This window comes from Dufourea novaeangliae, unplaced genomic scaffold, assembly GCF_001272555.1.
Source record: "Dufourea novaeangliae isolate 0120121106 unplaced genomic scaffold, ASM127255v1 scaffold89, whole genome shotgun sequence".
In the NCBI taxonomy this organism is placed as follows: domain Eukaryota; kingdom Metazoa; phylum Arthropoda; class Insecta; order Hymenoptera; family Halictidae; genus Dufourea; species Dufourea novaeangliae.
This window is the reverse complement of record NW_015373988.1, coordinates 504,809-525,549: the sequence shown is the minus strand read 5'-3', so window position 1 is coordinate 525,549 and position 20,741 is coordinate 504,809. Positions and strand designations below refer to the sequence as shown.

At 41.7% G+C, this 20,741-nt stretch overlaps 1 protein-coding gene across 1 annotated transcript in view; it reads left to right on the top strand.

Moving 5' to 3' along the window:
• Window positions 1–18,910, top strand: part of LOC107187616 (TGF-beta receptor type-1) — a 34,694-nt gene extending 15,784 nt beyond the window's left edge. Inside the window, exons 3-8 of the mRNA XM_015575756.1 lie at window positions 4,319–4,473; window positions 15,213–15,446; window positions 15,695–15,928; window positions 16,907–17,247; window positions 17,596–17,835; window positions 18,124–18,910. Of these exons, the coding sequence (XP_015431242.1) occupies window positions 4,319–4,473; window positions 15,213–15,446; window positions 15,695–15,928; window positions 16,907–17,247; window positions 17,596–17,835; window positions 18,124–18,246 (1,327 nt within the window). The 3' untranslated portion in view covers window positions 18,247–18,910. The remainder of the gene's footprint in view (window positions 1–4,318; window positions 4,474–15,212; window positions 15,447–15,694; window positions 15,929–16,906; window positions 17,248–17,595; window positions 17,836–18,123) is intronic.
• The last annotated feature ends 1,831 nt before the right edge of the window (window positions 18,911–20,741 follow it).

Here is a 20,741-nt window from a genome sequence, read left to right as displayed (position 1 = left end):
GTACGGGATCTGCGTCCGATTGAAACTTACTCGGGCGAAAATATTCCCGAGCCTTCTCTTCCTTCCTGTCTCTCTCCCTCTTTCTTTTGGAACACTCGAGCCTCGTGATCTCGTGCTTCATATTTTACGTTTGTTAACTGCTCGGACAGCGTGGAGCACGGACGATAGGGAAGGCTTGCGAGCAGAATTCGTACATACCGGGTGTACCACGCAATTAAGCCTAAGCGGTACAGAGTATTTTCTCGATAAACGATACGCCAGGTTTATTCCATAAGAGTTTTAATTCTGTACTTTGTTTTTTTTTTACGGTAAATCGTTATACATATCTCTTTTTCTGTTCGATAAAACTATTGCACTCGAACATTTACGGTATTGACAAAAAATCGAATCACCTGGAAATCGCAATTTTAAACGCCCATAGCCATTCGTGGGGGCGGTAGCACGAACACACCGTCATGTCGACGATCCTTTTGTACCTGCTCCACTGACCTTCCGTTGCTCTTATTATTCCTCGAACTCTTGTCTGTATTTTTTTCGGGAAACTCGACGATTTTGTTCACAATGCAAGAGAAGTATATTATGCAACAAGAGTATTCCGCGTCGGCGCATCGAACCGAGTTAAAAATATCCACGAACCGGAAAGTTCGTCGTTATTTTTTTTTTTTTTATTCGTGTGTCGAACCTTTAGAAGTACAGTTTACATAAACGTAAATCACGCGTGCACGATATTTATCGAACAAAAAACTTCCAGTATATAGGTGAATTTTTGTTACGTAACCGGTAGGTTTTTTTTTTGTTCTTCGTTTGTCGCGTAAGAGAATAAGGGGATCAGATTTCTATGAATTAATTAAGAAAAATGCGAGCCGCGAACTTTTCTTATCGAGAACGAATAACTTTGTCAGCGATACGTAACGACAGAAATACGATCTGAATTAAACATTATTGAGATTTCGTACTTTATTGCGTTTTACTCAATCGTGTCTTGTAAAAGAGCGTATAAAGTCAGGCGGTCACTTCATAAATAACCGAAAATGTAAATGGTGTAGCGTACTTACGTATTTACCTCGCGAAACACGTCATCGAGTGCCTACGTTCGTCCAGAGGAGTACAAAAATAAAAAAGGAGGAAGGTTCTTTTTTTTTTTTTTGCCAAGCAGAGTAATTAACCGATTACGAGCCGATCATTATCCACTTCGTGGCGTGTATACCGCGCGTAAATGTATTTGCGCACGCGAGTCGGGGATCAATCTGAATTTTCTGGGTTATAAAAACGTTGTTGATTATCGGACGTTATTTCTCGACGTTAATTCATCATCCTCCTTTCCTTTTTTCTCCAGGCTGTCCGCCATTGTTATGCGTGCGAACACCACGCACATCGGTGAAAAAGGTCCAATAAACGCGGCAGAAATTCAAATTTTCGTTAATTTGAATTTTTGTCTAAATGGAATTTCGTTAAAATACTTTGCTGAAACTAAACATTTTTTTGGTATTTTTAACCACTGCAACGCGTCGATTGGACACAGACCATTTGGCGATCAATTACTTGGAAATTGTATGGGTTTGTTATTTAAATAGATTTATATATTAATTGTCAAATTCAATATGTTTTTTTTTCTAGAAAAGCAGATAACCTATGGTCACTTCAGATAATATTTGTTTTCGTTCTTCGAAGCTTCGTATTTGTTTTGAATGATAACGAAAACAGACAGATGTTTTAAATTTAAACTACATATCACAGGTTTATTAAAAAGAAATACATAGTGACATACTTATCGGTGCACCGGTAGTATGTTTATAATAAAATGGAATATTTTCTGAAACCTCGATTTCCAGGATAATTGAGCTTGTGAACGCGTACGGTACACACGCGTGCCAATTAAATTTAATTTCTCGCGCGCACGAGTATACACAATGAACGTATAAAATTCTGAATCTAATTATATGTTACAGTTACAGATAGCTAATTGTAGCTAATTATACGATTTTAGTTTGTTAAAGCGTTGATATTCAGATGAGAGACTTGAAAGAAACTTGTTGATGTTTTGTTGCGTCTTAATTTCAATTAATCTTTGCAAAAGATATATTCTCTGTTCAGTATTTATGCGTTTTGAATTATTTTTCCGGTGTCGAAGACTCGAGAAAGTGGTTCGGTTTCGAAGAAAATTGTGAAAGCACAAGAGTTTATTAAACGAACATTATTAACGAGAAACGTTAAAGTATTCTAAACGGATAAAGTATTCCAAGAATTGAGTGCTAAAATGCTTTTTTTGGAGCAAGCAAGTGGCCCAATCGCGTACGAGAAAAATAATAAAGTGAGCAACGAACATCGAGAGCGATCTTTTTTTTTTTATTAAACCATTTACGAAAACTCGACCGAGCACAATTTTCCAAATCGAACGACTTTCTCACGATTTCAGTGCACCAAGAAATAATTGAGTTTATTTAATTCTCGTAATCAAAACCGCACACACAGGGAGAAAGGCGATCGTCGAAGATGTTCCGCGATCGAGTTCGGATTACCTTCGGTTGGTGGATCACCTTGACGCACGCGTCGAGTCGCTATATCTACGCGTTTGCATATCGTTTTAACCATTTTTTTTCACCCTTCATCCCCCCTTTTTTGTGAAAATTTCATTCCGTGTCTCGAGCATTAGTCAGCCATACGCATAGAGACCGTTTTCGTAACGTTTCGCTGTTTTCACAGAAAGATCATAGGTGACTTTTAAAAAGAATCGAAATGAAAGAGACGATTATGAAATATCTTGAAATATAAGATACATTGCATATGAAAGGAAAAATAAAAATGAAGTCTGAGTCTGGAAGATTATATTGGCAAGCCTGAACATCCTTAACGTTTTCAACGATAGATATTATTTTTTAATGTTTAAGAACAACCGACATAAACGTAGACAAAATTACTTCTGACTAATTTTGTAGAAAGTTATCATATTCGCTAGTGATATAATTCCATGGGCACCTTAATAGTGATCAAGTGTTAACTATGTCGATAAAGATTTCGAAAATCGAGTAATAGATTTGTCCCTTCATTAAAGAAAAATGATCCTTCGAGCAATTTCTAAAAAGCTCCAAGCACCTATTTAATGACAACTGGTCCACGGTGCGTATGGCCAGCTATTGGATTCACCGTTTGAACGACCCCTCGACTAACACCAACAATATCGCACTGCATCCGCAAATGATGGTCGTTTGCTCCTAACTCTACACGTGTTTTTTATTTTTTGTTCTTTTCTGGTTTCCCTATACTGTTTTTTTTCTGCGTAATACATTTTTTTTTCTCTTTCGAATTTTCTTTTTTTGGTGTGAAGAGTTCGGTTTGTATACGTTGTTGCCTGCTTCAATTTAGCCGGACGACGCTACGTGCTCGAGGACTAGGCGGATGGCACTCTCTCTCTGGCTAGTCCTCGCGGGATCGATTAACAGGGCGAATAAATGAGGAACTAGAGACGAAAAGATAGTTCTGTTTTTCTTTTTTCGTGTTTTGATTGGTTTGGTCTTTATGACGTCGCATCGGGAGCAATAAGGGGGATTTCAGGGACCGACGATCTACTACCACTGGCTACCCCCACTGTCAGGTACCGCAAAACGTGTGTTGAGTTGCACGGTGTTGAATCGATTTTGTTTATTTCACCCCAACCCCTCCCCTCCTTTTTTTTCTCCTTACAGTTCTTAACAGTCAACCGTTTTTTTTTTTAGGTTTGCGTTTCTTGATTTTGATAATTTTGTCTTTCCCTTTTTTCCACCCCCTTGAACGTTTTTTGAAGTTTGTTCAGCGATCCCATTTGACGTCCCACCGTGTGAAACGTGTGTCACGTGACACTAATTTCGCGGTATGATTGTCTGCACATTCAGACAAGAAGACAGGGAAATATAGTATGCTTTTTATTAAGTTTGTAAGGTGGAATCGATACCAGTTCGGTACATCCCGTGATTATTGATTTTAAAAACTGACGATACCGATCACCTGTCGCGTACTTCGGAGCACGTGAAATTTTTGTTTGATATTCGTAAACACAAAAGAACTGCGGGTGTGAAACAAAGAGAGAAGCTATACAAGTCGAATTTTCATTGTTTTCAGCGACGACGACCATAGATCGATAAGCGCGCGAGTTCCTCCCATCCACCACCCCGTAATTGTGGGCTCTCCTTAACGTGGTCCTTGTCATTTCATCTGTCAGCAATCTCCCACCCATTGAGTGTCCCATTCGCGACCCAAAGCACAATTGTCCCTCCAACGAACCGTAGGTTGGTTTGTTTGTTTTGTTCTTTTTATCTGAAACTGTTGCAAACTCGGCTTGAAGGTGCGTGAATAAACAGCTGTCGTCGTCGCAGCCCGAGCCGCTCATCTTCTGCATGACGAGCGACTCGCGGAACACGACGTTCGTCATCGAGTGCTGCAAAGAGGATTTTTGCAATCGGGATCTGAAACCTCCGCTCCACCCAAGCAACAAAGAAGGTACAGTTTCCATCCAGACCTGGAAGTAGCGACAAAACTCTGCAGGTGGCTCCCTCAGGCTTTTGCTGCAGCACTCTTCTATATATTTTTATTTTCATCTATCACTGTCCTTTATATCTGTATATTTCTCACTCTGTCTCTATTTCTTGCTGTCCTTTTTATTTTTCTAAATTTTCTCCACCCCATCCCCTTGTAATCGTAGGCTACATGTCCTCTTCGGGGCGAGTCTTTAACCGTTAATCTCACGTGGGTTCACGAGTAGAATCGGTTGCCCTCAAGTGGACACGTGGCGTTGATAATCAATATTATATTTTACTTACCTTCGTTCCTTGGGCATCGATCTGTTCAGTAGAAACAAGTAGCACTGTATTTATAATGTCGGTGAACGACTTGTTGGTTAATAGTAACGTAGTTAGTCAATGTAATGTAGCTAGTGGATGTATTCAATTTCCTGTAGTCTGTTTTTAATATCCACGTTTTCTTTATCGATTGCTTTCCTTTTGACACGGTTTTTATTCTAGATTTCAATTATTCTTTACCCAGTTTCGATGGTTTTCGTTTCGTGGGCCCTTTTGATTTTATGTGGGACAGACCAGGCCAATTATTGTTACGGTGTCTCGTGATTGAGAAGCACAACACGGAAACTGATTCTGCATGAACAAATGAATATAACAATGAAATACAATTCGAGACAATAAAATAAATAGAAAGAACTTTTTTTTTGTGGGGCACTCTGTTTTCTAGCAAATCAACATTTTTAGTCGTCATCCGAATACGGCTGGCTAGTACGTCTGACCATTGCTCGCTACTTCTACTTACCACGAATAGATACTGTGCAATACGTTATCCGTTGTCACAATTAATTGTTCAGAAAAACTAATATTATCGTACCATTATCAGTGTTTGTGAATGTTAATATAGGTAGAAATAATCAGTGATGGTAAATTTAGTTTGTTCATGTAGAATCATCACGTTTCCGGTTCGGCCATTACGAGACACCCCTGTACTTTATCTTCTGTTATGGGCAGATATTTTCGGACAAGTTGGATGAAATTTGTTTGTGAATCTTTCCTTCCTACCCCTCTACTCGCCTCTACACTATGCGGCACCTGTGCATTGTGTCACGGCCTCCAGTAACGTACGCTCTGCGCGTCTTTCTCGTCTCGCTGAATCTGCTGACACGCTCACACCGCTGTCCCTTATCACTCTATCTATCTATCTGTCGCAGCTCGGCTCTTGTTATCTGTGTTTCGATATGTGTACGAATATTTTCACGGAATGTTACACACGACGTGCACACAACGCACCGCTAAATTCCCGAAAAGCAGAAAACTGCGACGTTGCCGTCTAACCCTACTCGCAGGTGCAAAAATTGTTCACCTGTTTTTTTTACACGTATCAGTATATTATACAATTTATTCCGGCGTAAATTTAACGCTGGTGGTTCTAGTGTTAAACAAGCAAAATTTTCTGTAAGAGCAGTCTCGTTTCTTTGTGTCGGATTTTGTACACTGCTGAATCTGTGTTCCTTTTCTCACCGACCAGTGGGCCAATCCGAGCCCAATGAAATATAATATAATCGGACGATGTGTCACCTCTTGCACTGTCGAGTGCAACAAAATTCCTTTTTCAGCCAGATTTCGCGTAGGTATGTTTTATTTCTCGATCTCTGCCATTACAACTTATGGAACCAAATGAATTACTCTAGTGATTTAGTAGAGAGTATTAGTCCCGACAACGTAAGATTAATATTCATTCTTTTCATTTTCACAATTCTTTACGTCCGCGAACTTGCCGATTTCCCACATCCTCCGTTCTTCTCCTATCCACAGATTTTTGCAACACAGCCGATTACGCGAGATAAATCATTGATTTCCATGGAAATTGTTTAACTGTGTCACACTTTTGTCTTCAAAATTAAACATAACTCGGAGTGTCGCGCAAAATTTGCACAGTTAAAAATCTGCAGTTGAATCGGTACACGGGGAACTCGAATAAGTTGTTATATGCACACGGGTGAAAAAAAACGAGACAAAGATCATAATAATTGTTTTGATCTGTTTGAAATGTGAATTTTTGTTTTGAACATATTTGGCCACCTATGGAGGTTATAGTTACTTCGAGGTACCCTCCTCCTTTATTTAGTTTTCTTTTCTTCCCGCCTCAGATGCGCTCGGGGACCGGAAGTCCTCCAAGAGCGAACTCGTAAAGCATACCGGGTAGTAGCATGTTGCCGTATCTCTCTCTTCCTCTCCTCTCTGCACTCTCTAGCGAAAGTAGACACGCAGTAGTGACGTTGGTAAACAGGTCCTTCGAGAAAGGACATCTTTTGTAAATATTTTCCTTCGATTCTTCTTTAGAGAAGTATTCTTAGACGAGCTACGTCGGCCTCCTTCAGCCCCCTCCGCTCATTTCTTATCCTTTTGTACATAAATCGGACAGATTACACACGTATTAACCGATCATTGTAATACCTCGATGCTGTTTCAAATGGCGGAAGGTTGGTGCAAGATGACAAAATCATGATATCAGTAGTTTAAATACCTTTCTCGTGTATTAGGTCGCGACTTTAATCGACGATGGAATCACATACGAAAGTAGCACGGAGCGGGGTCTTTTTACGATAAAGTAAAACGACCTGAATCTAACGAATTTACGGAATATATTCCTAATTTACTTTTACAACCCCTCTTAGGTGCGCGTATTTATAGCTACGGGCCCATAAGATGTTGTAAAGGGATCAGTGAATAACAGGACCCTGTATGTAGGGTGTTTCCAAACTGTTTGTGGAACCTGAAAGTATGTGATTCCGCATAAGAAAATAAGTCGAAAATGTAGAATTCAATTGTTTCACATGATGTTCATCATTTCTAAGATAATTCATTTTCAAAAATTCACGACTCGATAAAAGTATTAAGAAAATTGTGTTCCTTCGAAGGGTTAGTCGTCCGTGAACTTTCGGTCGCGTTTGACGTAAAAAAATAAAGAACGAAGGAGAAAGAAACAATTTAATACAACAACAGCTCCCGCCGAAAAGGCTTGGCGATAACAACCGTTATAATACGGTTCCTTAAGAGCCAAATTACATCCAGGACGGAAAAAACGGGCCGGATCGGCGAGTTATTAATGACTTATACCCGAACGTATCTCGCCGCTGGTGTCCTCTCGCGAATTTATGACCTCGTAATAAGCGTAATTTATCACGGCCGTGATAAAGCGAAGAAGAAGAAGAAAAAAAAAGGACAAAAGTAGCTGAACAGAAGTGAAGAAAAAACCAGAGAGTAACGAGTGGCTAAGAGCAATCGAACAACTGAGGTTTTAATTTATTTATCGATATATTACCGCACGGAATGAATTCGTGGTCGGAATGATCCACTTGGGTAGACGAAGAAATCGATTTCTCCTTTGATTTTATCAGAACGAAGTTATTAATCCTTTCTGCGTAGTGTCCAGCAATCGATGGTACATCCAAGCAGAAAGTGATTCTTCGTGCAAAAAAAAAAAATTCGAACGGATGAAATACAATTTTCCCGCTAATTCAATCATTTCGACCATAATGAAACCGAAGGAGAAGGCCAGAAGCAAAAAACGAGCGAAATTGAAAAAAATAATATTGACGTTTTTCTTACACTAAAGGATTTCAGTTCTCCTAATTCCATCATTTCGACCACAGTGGAATCGAAGGAAATGGTCTAAAAGCAAAAGAAAATAGAAAAACCAAAAAATGGTGTTCGTTCCTCATTAGAGTTCGAGTTTTTCTAATTCGATCATTTCAATCACTATATAACTGTAGTCAAAAGCAAAAAGAAAATGGAGTTCATCTCACAGTAAAGGGTTTCAGTTATCCTAATCCGATTATTTCATCCATTCTACAAATAAGGAGAAGCGAAAATATCGGAAGTATCGTCGACAAGGTACCGTTAAGAGTTTGCAGCCACGCTTTTTCGCCAGGTTCTGCAGGTACCATTCAATACGTATACCGGATGTAACGGTGATGTGGAATTGTTCTCAGGTGTTACGATAAGGTGCTTTTCTTCCCGGCGCCTGACTACTCGGTTTGGTGCAGCACAAATGACACTCTGCGCGGTCCAGGCAACGTGGAGTTCGTGGTCGCCTGCTGCGACCACTCCGACTACTGCAATCGCGAGCTAAGGCCCTCTTTTCCCCCTCGCGAGGCCGGAGATGGGCCATACTCCCACCGAGTCACCGATTACCTCGGACGAGGTACAGCTTCCGTGACCCGCGTGACACACGCTCCCCTTCCAAGGTCGACTTGTGTTGCTGGAAAAACACATGGCAATACACACGAACAGGCGTTAACCAGCGGATTCGATGATTCTCATAATCATCGTGTTCCCGTGTAAAAGTATTACGAGAACATATCGCAAAGAGTTTTGCACCATACTCATTTCAAACTCTCATGGAGTCTTTACTGTACTGATAGTACATTATATGGTGAACGTTTGCTCGAGTGTCTACAGATTAGTATTTACCATCAGGCGAGGGGCATTTTTATAAAAATTTCTTCGTTCAAAGCTTCAAGATAATCGAATTTCAAATAGACATAAATACATATTGAGGATTGAAAGCAGTCTCTTTGTGCAGTCGAACTTTAATAACACATCTTAAAATGACGTTTCTAGAAGAGGTGTATATACCGTGATGGTGCAAAACTTCTTTTCGTGTGGGCGATAATAATTCGACTTTATTAAACGATACTAAATTATTTGGAGAAAATACAAGTGAAAAAATACGAAAAGCTGTAGAAAGGCTGTAAATACAAATTGTTAAACGGGCGAGGTTCAATGGAATCGAGTGAACTGAAATTCGGCCACGGATTTCGGATCAATGAATTTGAGATTTTGTCCTCGAGCAGATGAAATACCTAACTTTAGGTACTGGAAACATTCGTTGCATCACATCTGTCAGAATGTTATACACTGCTCTTTCATCGGATATGAAAAACATGAACACGGCTGTCCTCTTTATCCAAATTATTAAAAAACAAAAACAGGATCTGCCACACCTCGACGTGGCAACGTGGAGACAACTGAGATATGAATTTATCCCATGAAAGGTCAAAATTTCATAATCAAGGATCCGAAATATTACATATTTGTGTCTTGAGAAAATTATTTTCTCGAACAATATATTATAATTACAAACAATAGTCTGCGGTCTGATACCGATCGAACTGTTCGTATAAACGACCTTGGCAAGGCGATCACGATAAAATTAAGAAGAAAAATTCGGGATTTCAGATTCATCGACTCCCGATGCTTTTTTGTGAATTGTCTGGGCGCGATCATCTCTGTCACACATACACTCACATACAAACACACGTGTTTCTGTTTGTCTTACGTCCTTCAAAACACACAGGTTGTCTCTGCCCATTCTGTCTCGCTTGTGCCGAGCCGATACTAGTGGTGGGTAATCAAATCATTCAGACGTGTTCAAACATCTAAAGGAGGTAGTCTGAACAGTTCGCTTCCAAACAGTCTGATGACGATTCAAACTCCAAACAGTCTGATGAAGATTTAGAGTTTGGAACACCATCAGACTGTTCGAAAGCGACCGTCAGCTCGAAACATTCTGCTCATGAACCCACCACTAGCTGACACCTAGCCGTCTAGGGAGCATGATGCGATCCATTTCTCGCGGGAAACGATCATCCAGGCTGAAATTCGATATATTTTTCCCACTGGGCATTGTTGCGAGGCCGCTGTTCCATTGCGAAACTCGACGATGCGTTTTGTTTACAGTCGCTGGCGGTGTATTTCGCAAACGCATCGACCGATTTATCTGTGTATCGATTGGGTTGCCCTCTTAAACCGTGGAATCGAGGATCATTGCGAAATCACGAACGCTCGAAATTGCCAGCGTGACGGAAACGTGAACGAGACGTTTCGTGTTCGAGAGAATCGACTCTCGGATACATACAATTAACGTATCGACGATTTACACTGTTCGGTTTTGCAGTCACGGCTCCACCAATTGAACTGCCAAAATTTTTTATATAATTCTAGTCTTAAGAAATATTCAAAACAGAGAAGAAAGCACGGACTTAGACCGGTGTGATTTTAATACCGGTATTATGCCATCAGAGCTATAGGGAAACCGATATAAAGGGTTTGAAAACCTTTCCACCTTGCCATGAATGCTCCGAAGTGGACCCGAGTATGTCGCACTCATCGAGACATTACTGTACTAGTCATTTTGACTCGTCATTATGATCTCGATCTATAATCCAACACACGCCCCCTCCTCTCCAGCAGCCTCTGTGTCGCCCGATAAACTCGTGGACACATCGCGTATTTTCCGACCGATAGAGCGGGATTATCTCTCCTACGATTAAGCGGTCGCGATTTCCGCGGACGGAGCGTAATTCTATGATGCCACAATATCGCGTTCTGGCCGGATTCTCTGTATCATCCGCATCTGTTTACAGAGAAAGTGAACGAGGGGTTGATAAATATAACACCGCCTCGTAAGCCGCTCGCGGATAAGATAGCGGCCGTATTTATATTCTTACGCGAGCACGATGGTTAATCGCATTCCGCACGTCGACACAGCTCGAAACCATAGACGTATAATACCTAGACCGCGCGCGTTCTGAATATCTTCAGTAGTCAGGCCGTGTAAAAAATTAGAAAGAGTTAGCTGCTGTGCGGTCAGCAACCTATCTTTTTATAACGATGCGTTGGTACGATAAAGAAGTTTTCGTTGCCTGGGAGACAGGGAAGTGAAGGGAATGAAGAATAATGAATGTCAGACAAAGACAGAATGGTAACCTAAAGCTCGCTATTTTTTTGTAATATATATTGTTTGAGAAACTATAATCGATGTCATAGTACAGTAAAAACATAACAGTATGTTTTGTAAAAACGAAGGTATTATTATAAGTGTAATTTCAATTCCATTTTTGATCAATAGACAGCGGACTTTATGCATTTATAGCATAAAGGAGTAAATGGAATGCAATAGAAGATATAACTTACATCAGGTTCAATATATTTCTCATTTTATTCTTAACGCAATGAACTCTCTAGGAGGAAAAATAAGTCTTTGTTTTTAATTCTGCCTTTGTAAATTCCTGTATAAAATTTTAGTTTTCATAAAGATCAGCAGTCTATTGATCAAAGTACAAATGAGTGGTACTTCGAAGTGTTTATAACAATTTTATCACCCACTGTAATGATTTGGGAACGAGAGGACTAATATTAGTCGCATCCTATGTGTGTATGGTTGTTTATCGCGTAGGCGCCACACGGGTAACAGCTGTACACTGAACTTAACGGAGTTTATCAATAGACAGATGGATCATAGGCGGTACACGATCGGAAGTCGGGAGGCTCGAACGTCAAACAATCGCAGATATGCCTCGGGAGATCGTTGATTACCAGCTGGATTGGAGCAGTGTGTGTGTGTGTATGCTCTGTGTCATTGCCTCCTCTCGCATGGCCGCGATAAACGTCCCTAATGATCGTACGATCGGTTCAGTGGCGATCGTTTCGCCTCGTCTCGAGTCTAAATACGGACAGCAACGAAGATACAGGGATTTTTCTACGCTTTTCTCGGCTATTTTGTCGGGAGGGAATTTGCTGATGGAAATGTAACGTACGCTTCGAACAGCAAATCCGTAGTATGTATTGGAAGTGATTATAAACATTTATTATGCAACAATCTGATAGTTTGTAATTAAAAATGTCGAACCATTGCAGAAGAACGAATATGATTTTTGAACGCAAATTGTGCCGTGGATGTTTATGGAGATTTAAATTGTTTTTAATCAATTTTTTCGATCTTTTTTCATCTTCATTTCGATTTTCTTTCTTTCGTAATTTACTGGGCGTATCGTCTGGTAAATAAATGAAATGAAATTTCCATAAAAATCGAATCGATCGAAACGAAAAATATTTCAGGATTACGTTACCTTCTGAATAATACACCGTCTGTGTCGTAACCGTTTTCTGTTAAAAGAACATATGTATTGCGATATCAAGCGCGCCGCGAAATTGAAAACCGAATGGAGGCCGACGTAAAACGCGTGGAGAATCGTCTCGCGTTTCATTGCGATGCGCCGACGAATGTTACACCGTCGCATAAGTTTATATCAACCCTTATTACAGGAACGGTTCTGTGGACGGAACCAGCCATAATTCTAGGAAGTAAAAATACACGGTGCCACTTACGAAAAAAATATCAATGTTTCATAATAAAAGAGAATTCATAAATAAACAAATATAGAAACAAAAAAAAGTATAGGACCCCTCGGCATCGAATATTCAACGCATGAATATAACAGATCTCATAATACCGAGTATGCAAAATGTACGTGAACCCTGTGCGAATAAAATGGACGGCAGCCGCGACGCTGTAAGTGTAACGAAGCGTATTCGCACGGTATTGACGGATGGATGATGGGGACGTATCGAAAGCGGTATCCATCGATTGTACGGGCTCTTCGAAATCCAGGGAAGGAGAGACGACGATTTTATTGATGCGCGTTTTCACTGCAACGATTGGTTACAGTACGGCCCTTTAATAGCGAGTTTTACCAGGTTTTTATTAAATTGGCGCACGTGAAATTTCGTTTTTTACGGAATTCGAATTTGTCAGGCTAATAATACATCCAGTAAATGTCCGATCTTCTATTCAATTCTATTGCTTTGAACCATGTTAAAGAGAAAGAAATACTCTGTTTCAGAAATTACCAGGGCAACCCAACTGTTAGGCGTAAATAAACTACTATAGTTTATCAAATCTAACATTTATTTTCAAGCGAATCGTAAGCTTAATACCATTTCAATGATATTTCTTTTGAATCTTTCATGTTTATCGCCATTTTCAAAGAAGAAAGGGGTAAAAAGGTGTTGCGAATTTAAATTGTGTGTTACCGGTTTATTAAAAATAACTAGGGGATTACTTACTGGTTCCACTTAATACATATTACCTTTATGATGGATTCAGAATACCAGAGGTATAGTCGATAAGGCAAAAATGAATATTTTACGCAAAGGAACAGTGGCTTCAAATACTATTTCGCACAATTAAATCCCCCATAATGGAGGTTACTGATCACAGTGGAGATACTGTGAAATTAATTTACAATAACTATTTGAAAGTCGTACAATATTTACACTTCCAACAGCGAAAACTTGAACAGTAGTGCGTTTGGTCACGACCACGTTGTGTCACAGTGGTAAAAATTTGGTCATAGTCGTTGGACACAATGTGTACATTGTGCTCCGGCGTAGTCAGTCGGGCATGCGTTCCTCGGTTATCCTCCTCCCCAATTCTTATTGGGCTTTTCATGGACGTGCCAAATCATTCGCCAGCGACTGCGTCCGTCGCCCTGTTTACTTGTCGCCTCTCACATCGAGTTCCTTATTGGGAATCACTTCCGGTGGCTTGTTCGTGAACTGCTAGGCGATCATCGAGCGGGCTCCCGCGATCGATTCTATTCCACGAGCACGTGTTTCTCCCGAGACGAGGGGAAACCACCCCTCTCGCACCCTTTCGGTAGTTGATTTACGAGAAGGATGATGACCAGTTCGATTCCATCCTCCGACGAATCTGTAACGTTTCGATGAAATGAATGCAGTGACCACCGTCGGTCTGGCCACTGAACCGTTAAAAAGTCACGACATTTCTCTTCCCTTCTCTCCCCCCGACTAAAAAGTCTAGTTAACGTTCCGTGTGGTTTTGCCGAGGAGTAACACGATTAACAGCATCCGCGTGATCCGGCGGAATAGATGATCGACGGAGACCAGGTACACGCAACCAGGTAAGTCGAGGGCCGCCTCGATCGCGACCGATCCCCCAGAGATCGCGAGAGAACCGTGTGGTGTCGTACCCGCACGATGACTCACTCTGGTTGCATCACCTCGTTGTGTATACACACGCACTAACAACAGGACAAGTAAAAAAAGATCGTTCACTTTTTTGTTTCTTTTTTTTTCTTAATGATCCCGATGGAGGAGGTGAATCATCGGGACATACTGCTGTGTGTGTGTGGACATTGAAGCCCGAAATACGCTTTCATCGCGGGCGAATTTATTCCTACCTTTTGTTTTTTTTCTATTCTTTTTCTATTTTTTTTTCTTCTGCAAATTGAAAAGGATGTGAAAATCAACCATTGACGGCCCATCTACCATACAATGTCTTAGCATTCAGTGTTATTTTGTTCATGGAGATGAAATCTGTCCATTGACCCACTGTATCCACTGGAAGTTCTCGTGTCTAACTTGCAACTTGTACATCTGTCTAATATACATATGTATAGAGAACCGTTGTTGGTCTCACTTGCATGCTTTGGGATGATTTTTCGTACACGGCACGTTTCGCAAAATGGGTTCTCCGCATGTTGCATGGCGTTTGTCAGCTTCGCCGCCTCCTTTCCTTTGATCCTCTTTTATACTTGGCTTCGCTGCTTCATCCTTAGGTCGCGCGACGGAGATACCGCGTTTGGATTTGGTCCGTTGGCGTACAAGTTATTCCACGTTACTCCTTCGAAAGACAAGACTCGCAACGATTAACAAACCTACAATTTTATCACGAAATTGTATCGAATATCGAAGTCGACCAAGATATATCTAAAAAATAAAATAAAGATAAAGCGCGCCAGTTGCACGATGGACGGAATCCATTCGCGGTGTTCTCCAAAGCGTTCTCCACACGCATGCGAAGGCTCGTGTCGATTGAACGGATGGTAATCGAGAATTTGTTGTAAAAAAAAGTATCCTCCGGCGGTAACGACGTGACCTGGGTCACATGGAAAATGGCGTTGACGATAGCGATGCCGATATGCGCGATCTGCGTGGTCGTGATGGTGATTTATCACATACACATGACCAAGAGGGGCCCGGACCGACATTTCCCGGATGATTCGACGGAGGCGCCGGATCGACCGATTCTGGGCGCTGTCACCATTAGAGACATGCTCGAGATGACGACCAGCGGCAGTGGCTCAGGTTGGTCAAATTAAAGTTTACAGATCGACCGTTTTTTGTTGTTATAACCAGGAATCGAAATAAAGTTAGCTTTCGTTTGAAAAAAATTCTGCTCGAATTCTTCTTTAATAATTGTTCTCATGGAACGCCATCTCTAGTTAATACCCTGATCGAAATCGCGTTCTCCGCGTCCGTTTCCGCGCGACACACTGGAGGTCATGTTCAATCATACTGAAATTCGTGCTCTTCAATGCCCATCCTCTCTCAAGTAGGCCTGCCGCTTCTGGTACAGCGGAGCATAGCCCGCCAGATACAGCTCGTGGAGACGATCGGGAAGGGTCGTTTCGGCGAGGTCTGGCGTGGCCGTTGGAGGGGCGAGAATGTCGCCGTGAAGATCTTCAGCTCCCGGGAGGAGAGATCCTGGTTCAGGGAGGCTGAAATTTACCAGACGGTGATGCTCAGGCACGATAATATCCTCGGATTCATCGCCGCCGATAACAAAGGTACGCACGACATCGATAGACAGTTTAATAAAAAACGTGTAAGAAGATCCTCGATGAGTCTTCGAGGGCTTCAAGGCACTTCTTAATGAGGTTTAGCACAGTGATAGAGCTTGGAATTCTGAAGGGAATGATATTTGTTTCAGCCGCATCAGGCGAATAATTTATGTAGTATTTAATGTTCCGTGCCGAGGAGCCTACGAACACTTATCGAGGATTTACTGTAACTGCAAACAAGATTTGTCGTTAATATTATCTAATACTGTTGGAAGGAAATTTCTGGTGTCATTTGCCCACTCTTTTTACTTCGCTTAGTGTTAGAACTACTAAGCTTAGTCAAAATAACGCAATTTTACGATTACTGAATATATGCATATTACATATTATGCATATTACTTTATTATATATTTTAATTTAGTGTACATTCAACGTTGGGTAGTTCTTGCGTGAAAGGCAATGTCGGTTATCGTCCCTCCACAAACACAGATCGCGCCCTGCCCTGATTCGATCAATAGATACGAGATGTGAAAATCTGACCACATCGATCTGTCGTTAAAATTACTACTTCTATAGTATAGAACATCATTTATGATTTATAGTAAATTTATCAGTATACTGTTCTCAAATGTCTACTGTCATGCCGCCCACTCCATCGCCTCACTTATGGGCAATGGCGGCCGCCATCTCTCGATACATTTACATATAGACCAGCCTAGCCTAATTCGATCAATAAATGTTATATGCCAAAGTCAAACCGCATCTAATTTGTCCATGATATCAATAATTCGATAGTATAGAAGACATTTTTCGATTTTCAATACTTCTACGAGTAGGTGCTTATATGCTCAATTTCTACTGTTACTTTTGCCCACCCCAATTCGCTTTGCAAACACAGGCCGCCCCCGGTCTGGTTCGATCGATGGACATTAAATCTGGAAAATCTAACCCTTAACCCTAATTTTTGTGTCATTGATTTTTCAGACAACGGCACGTGGACGCAGCTATGGCTGATTACCGATTACCACGAAAAGGGCTCGTTGTTCGATTATCTGAACCGATCGACCGTGGACACGAACGGAATGATCCGGATGGCGTTGTCGATCGCCACGGGCCTCGCGCATCTTCATATGGAGATCGTCGGCACCCAGGGCAAGCCAGCGATCGCGCATCGGGATCTGAAATCGAAGAACATCCTCGTGAAGACGAATGGTACATGCGCGATCGGGGATCTCGGATTGGCCGTCAGGCATGACGTAATAACAGACACCGTCGATATTCAGCTCAATAACCGGGTCGGCACCAAGCGGTACATGGCGCCTGAGGTAATTTAAAAGAATAAGAAATGAAAAAACAAACGGTGATTTACAATTCGGTGCCGATCAACGGCGATGGCCGCCAGGCCGATATCTATAAAGAGACACGCGTGATTTCGAAATCTCTTCATTTTTTTTTATTCTTTAGCAAAGACAAAGTGTGACCTTATTTTTCTGACGTCGTGTTGTTAAACATTACGTATTCGAAGGAAAATTATTTTAACTAACGTGTTGCGTATATGTATTTGGATTATTACGAGGCGATCCTCAGCCCGATCGTCAGGTGACTCTGCGCTCGCGTTCCAATTCGATAAATCAAACTCCCCCCTGAGCAATTTGTTGGTTGTATGCTTTCAGGTTCTTGAAGAGACGATAAACATGAACCACTTCGATTCCTTCAAGAGGGCTGACGTCTACGCTCTCGGGCTGATCCTCTGGGAGATCGCCAGGCGGTGCAACGTCGGCGGTATTCACGACGAATACCAGTTACCGTTCTACGACCTGGTGCCCTCCGATCCGACGATCGAGGAGATGCGCAAGGTCGTATGCACCGATCGTCAGAGGCCGTCGATACCGAATCGGTGGCAATCGATCGAGGTGCGTGGAAAATCCTTGTTACTGATAGATCACAGGTCTTTTAGGAGGTGTGAGATCACAGATCTTTTAGGAGATCTGAAATCGCAGGTTTTCTGAAGGATCTGAGATTTTAGGTATTCCAGGAGATTAGAGATCGCAGGTTTTCCAGGAGATCTGAGAGTACAAGTTTTCTAAGATATTTGGTATCGCAGCTTTTCTGGGGGATCTGAGATCGGAGGTCTTCCAGAGATCTCCAGTGATCCCTGTGGGATCAAGCTGATGGTGTATCTAATTGGTAACATTTCCCAGGCGTTGCAAGTGATGTCGAAGGTGATGAAGGAGTGTTGGTACCACAATGCGGCGGCTCGGCTAACCGCGCTTAGGATTAAAAAGTCCCTCGGCAACTACGGCGCGATGGAGGACCTGAAGTAAGGTTAAACGCTGACCTGACAAGCCGTCGCCGGACGGGTACGACACCGAGGGACACCGGGAATTATGGAAGTGCTCGAGAATACGCATATGGACGCTCGTGCCGTTAACGCTTATCGGAATATAGAACGTTAAATGCAGCTTGCCGTCTTACCACGCACGCTAGAGAGATGATAGAGAGACAGAATGAAAGAGAGAGAGAGACTGAAAGGTAGGTGTAGCAAAAGGAAACAGGACACACCGACTCGAATTCGGGAAATCTACAAAGATTCAAAGAGAGCCTAACGGAAAGATTGGTCGAGAAATCGAGACACGAGACGTTCCTTTAATCGCGCGTATTGACTTCGTTGGGGTCACGACCCATGTATCAGCCTGCATTCGCAAAATGGCGGCGTGTTGCGAGAAGTTCGATTTCGAGTTACTGAGGATTTCTTGGGGGGGCTACTTTTCCAGAGAATATTCGGTGGCTGCGTGTGCTTGATCGGAACACGGACAGATGATCGGACGGGGTGATGGATTTCGATCATTGCTGAACGTTGATTCTTGTCGGTCGCCGAGCGGGGTAATTTATGAATGGGGAACAGGAAAATTCCTTCGCAAGAAAACCGGCCGGTCTCTGTCGATCGATCCGAAATATAAGTATACGGGACACGTTCGGTTGGTGCGAATGATCGACGTCCTTCGTCACACCTCACCATTACTGCTGTATATTTATTAAATAGTAAACGATAAGGATAATGAAGTAATATAAATTTATTATATAACGACGTTTATTGAGTAATCTTAATGGATAACGATAAATTTGTATATTAATATATACACACGTATAATTATGTATACTATTCGTTGCCGGGACGAATGGATTCGATCAACCGAACCGATCACCGGGACTCTGAAAAAACGGTTTGATTGGATCTGATCGTTAATGGGACCGACGGTTACGGTTACGCTCGCTTCGCCGCCATTTTGGTTCACGGTGGCCGTTCGGTGATTCCACGGGGAATACGGCCTCCGAACGCCAGGGATCCACTTGTATTATATATTCTCTTCTTTGTGTGTGTACGCGTTTTGGTCTACTTTTACAAAGCGGGTTTAACTCGTTGCTTTACCGGTGCGTGCACAGAGACTGGATCCGTTTTCTTTTTCGGCGAGTATATACCATACTCAACGTGTTACAAGAGAAATGCATATCTTTGTTTCTTGTTTCTGCGATTACAGGGTCGCGGTTCGTGGATCCTGCAAACATACAGGGTAGATAGAGAGAAATGGAAAAAATCGAGTACCAAGCAATTGCTGGTTATTGAGCGCGAATTGGCAAGACAATAGAAAATACGGGACGCGGTTTTGTTGAAAAGGAACCAGGAATTCTGACTCAATTTTATTAATTTTTTTGTTTTTCGTAACGTGAGACGTTTGATTTTCGACCTGGGAATACAGTATTTATGTACGGTAAAACCTCGATTATACGAACTTATCGGATACGTTTCTGTCGGACGATTGAACTGTTGTTTTTTTTTCTTTTACTTCATGGAACATCGAGAACTTTTTATACAAATTTTTATACTCGTAAAAATAGCATTCGATACTTTTAATTCTGTTCTGAGATTTTTATACTGCGACTCTCTAAACTTTGTTCACTGGACTACTGAAAGATTGAAAAAAGACTAGGAAATAGATGAAGACTGGCAAACTAAAGACCAAAATAAGCGTTTTTAAATGATCGAGGTTCTACCGTACACGCGTTTCCCGGCCATTCAACTGTTCTACACAGGATTGTCCGTACAACGAAGTTTCCCCGCGACTTCCAGGCTTCATTTGTCGATCCGTATCCGTTTACGATACACGTATCTTTAGTCTGTAGACGTACCCAGATGTTTTGCTCAATACGAACTATTTTCGCGTGTTTCGTGTATACATATATATACGCGTGTTTATCGAACGCGACGCGGTCACGACACGCGGGGCTGTCGAAGCGTGTTTCCTTTGTAACACAGGAAGGCTGAAATTGAAGGGTGCTAAGCTCAAGGATGATTGTACACAGTATCGTGTGTGTGTGCGCGAGAAAAAGATAGAGCATGCAAGAGGAATCGAAGAGTGAAAGAAATACGAGAGAAAGCGAGACAAAAAGAAAGAGATCGCAAAAGGAGCCGATGGAAAGAAACATTGGAGAAATTATATTTTCGGGAATTTTTTCGAGGATGAGAAAGTGAGAGAGGGAAACAGATAAGATTCGAGAATATAAAATGCGATGGTTGTGCCGAGAATCGATTACGAACGCGTGCCTCCGTTTATATGGCCACGATCGTTGATCCTACTTTTTCAAGAATATTTTGTATGTTTTCTTTATGTTCAGGATTTTTAAGGACGATCTTGAACGTCGCCACGAACGGTGAATGGGGATCGAGTTCAGAACTCTATGCTTTTCCGAATTTTTTTGACACCGGAACTACTGAAAAATCATTTATATCTATTTTTGTTCAGAGTCAGAAAAGTAATAG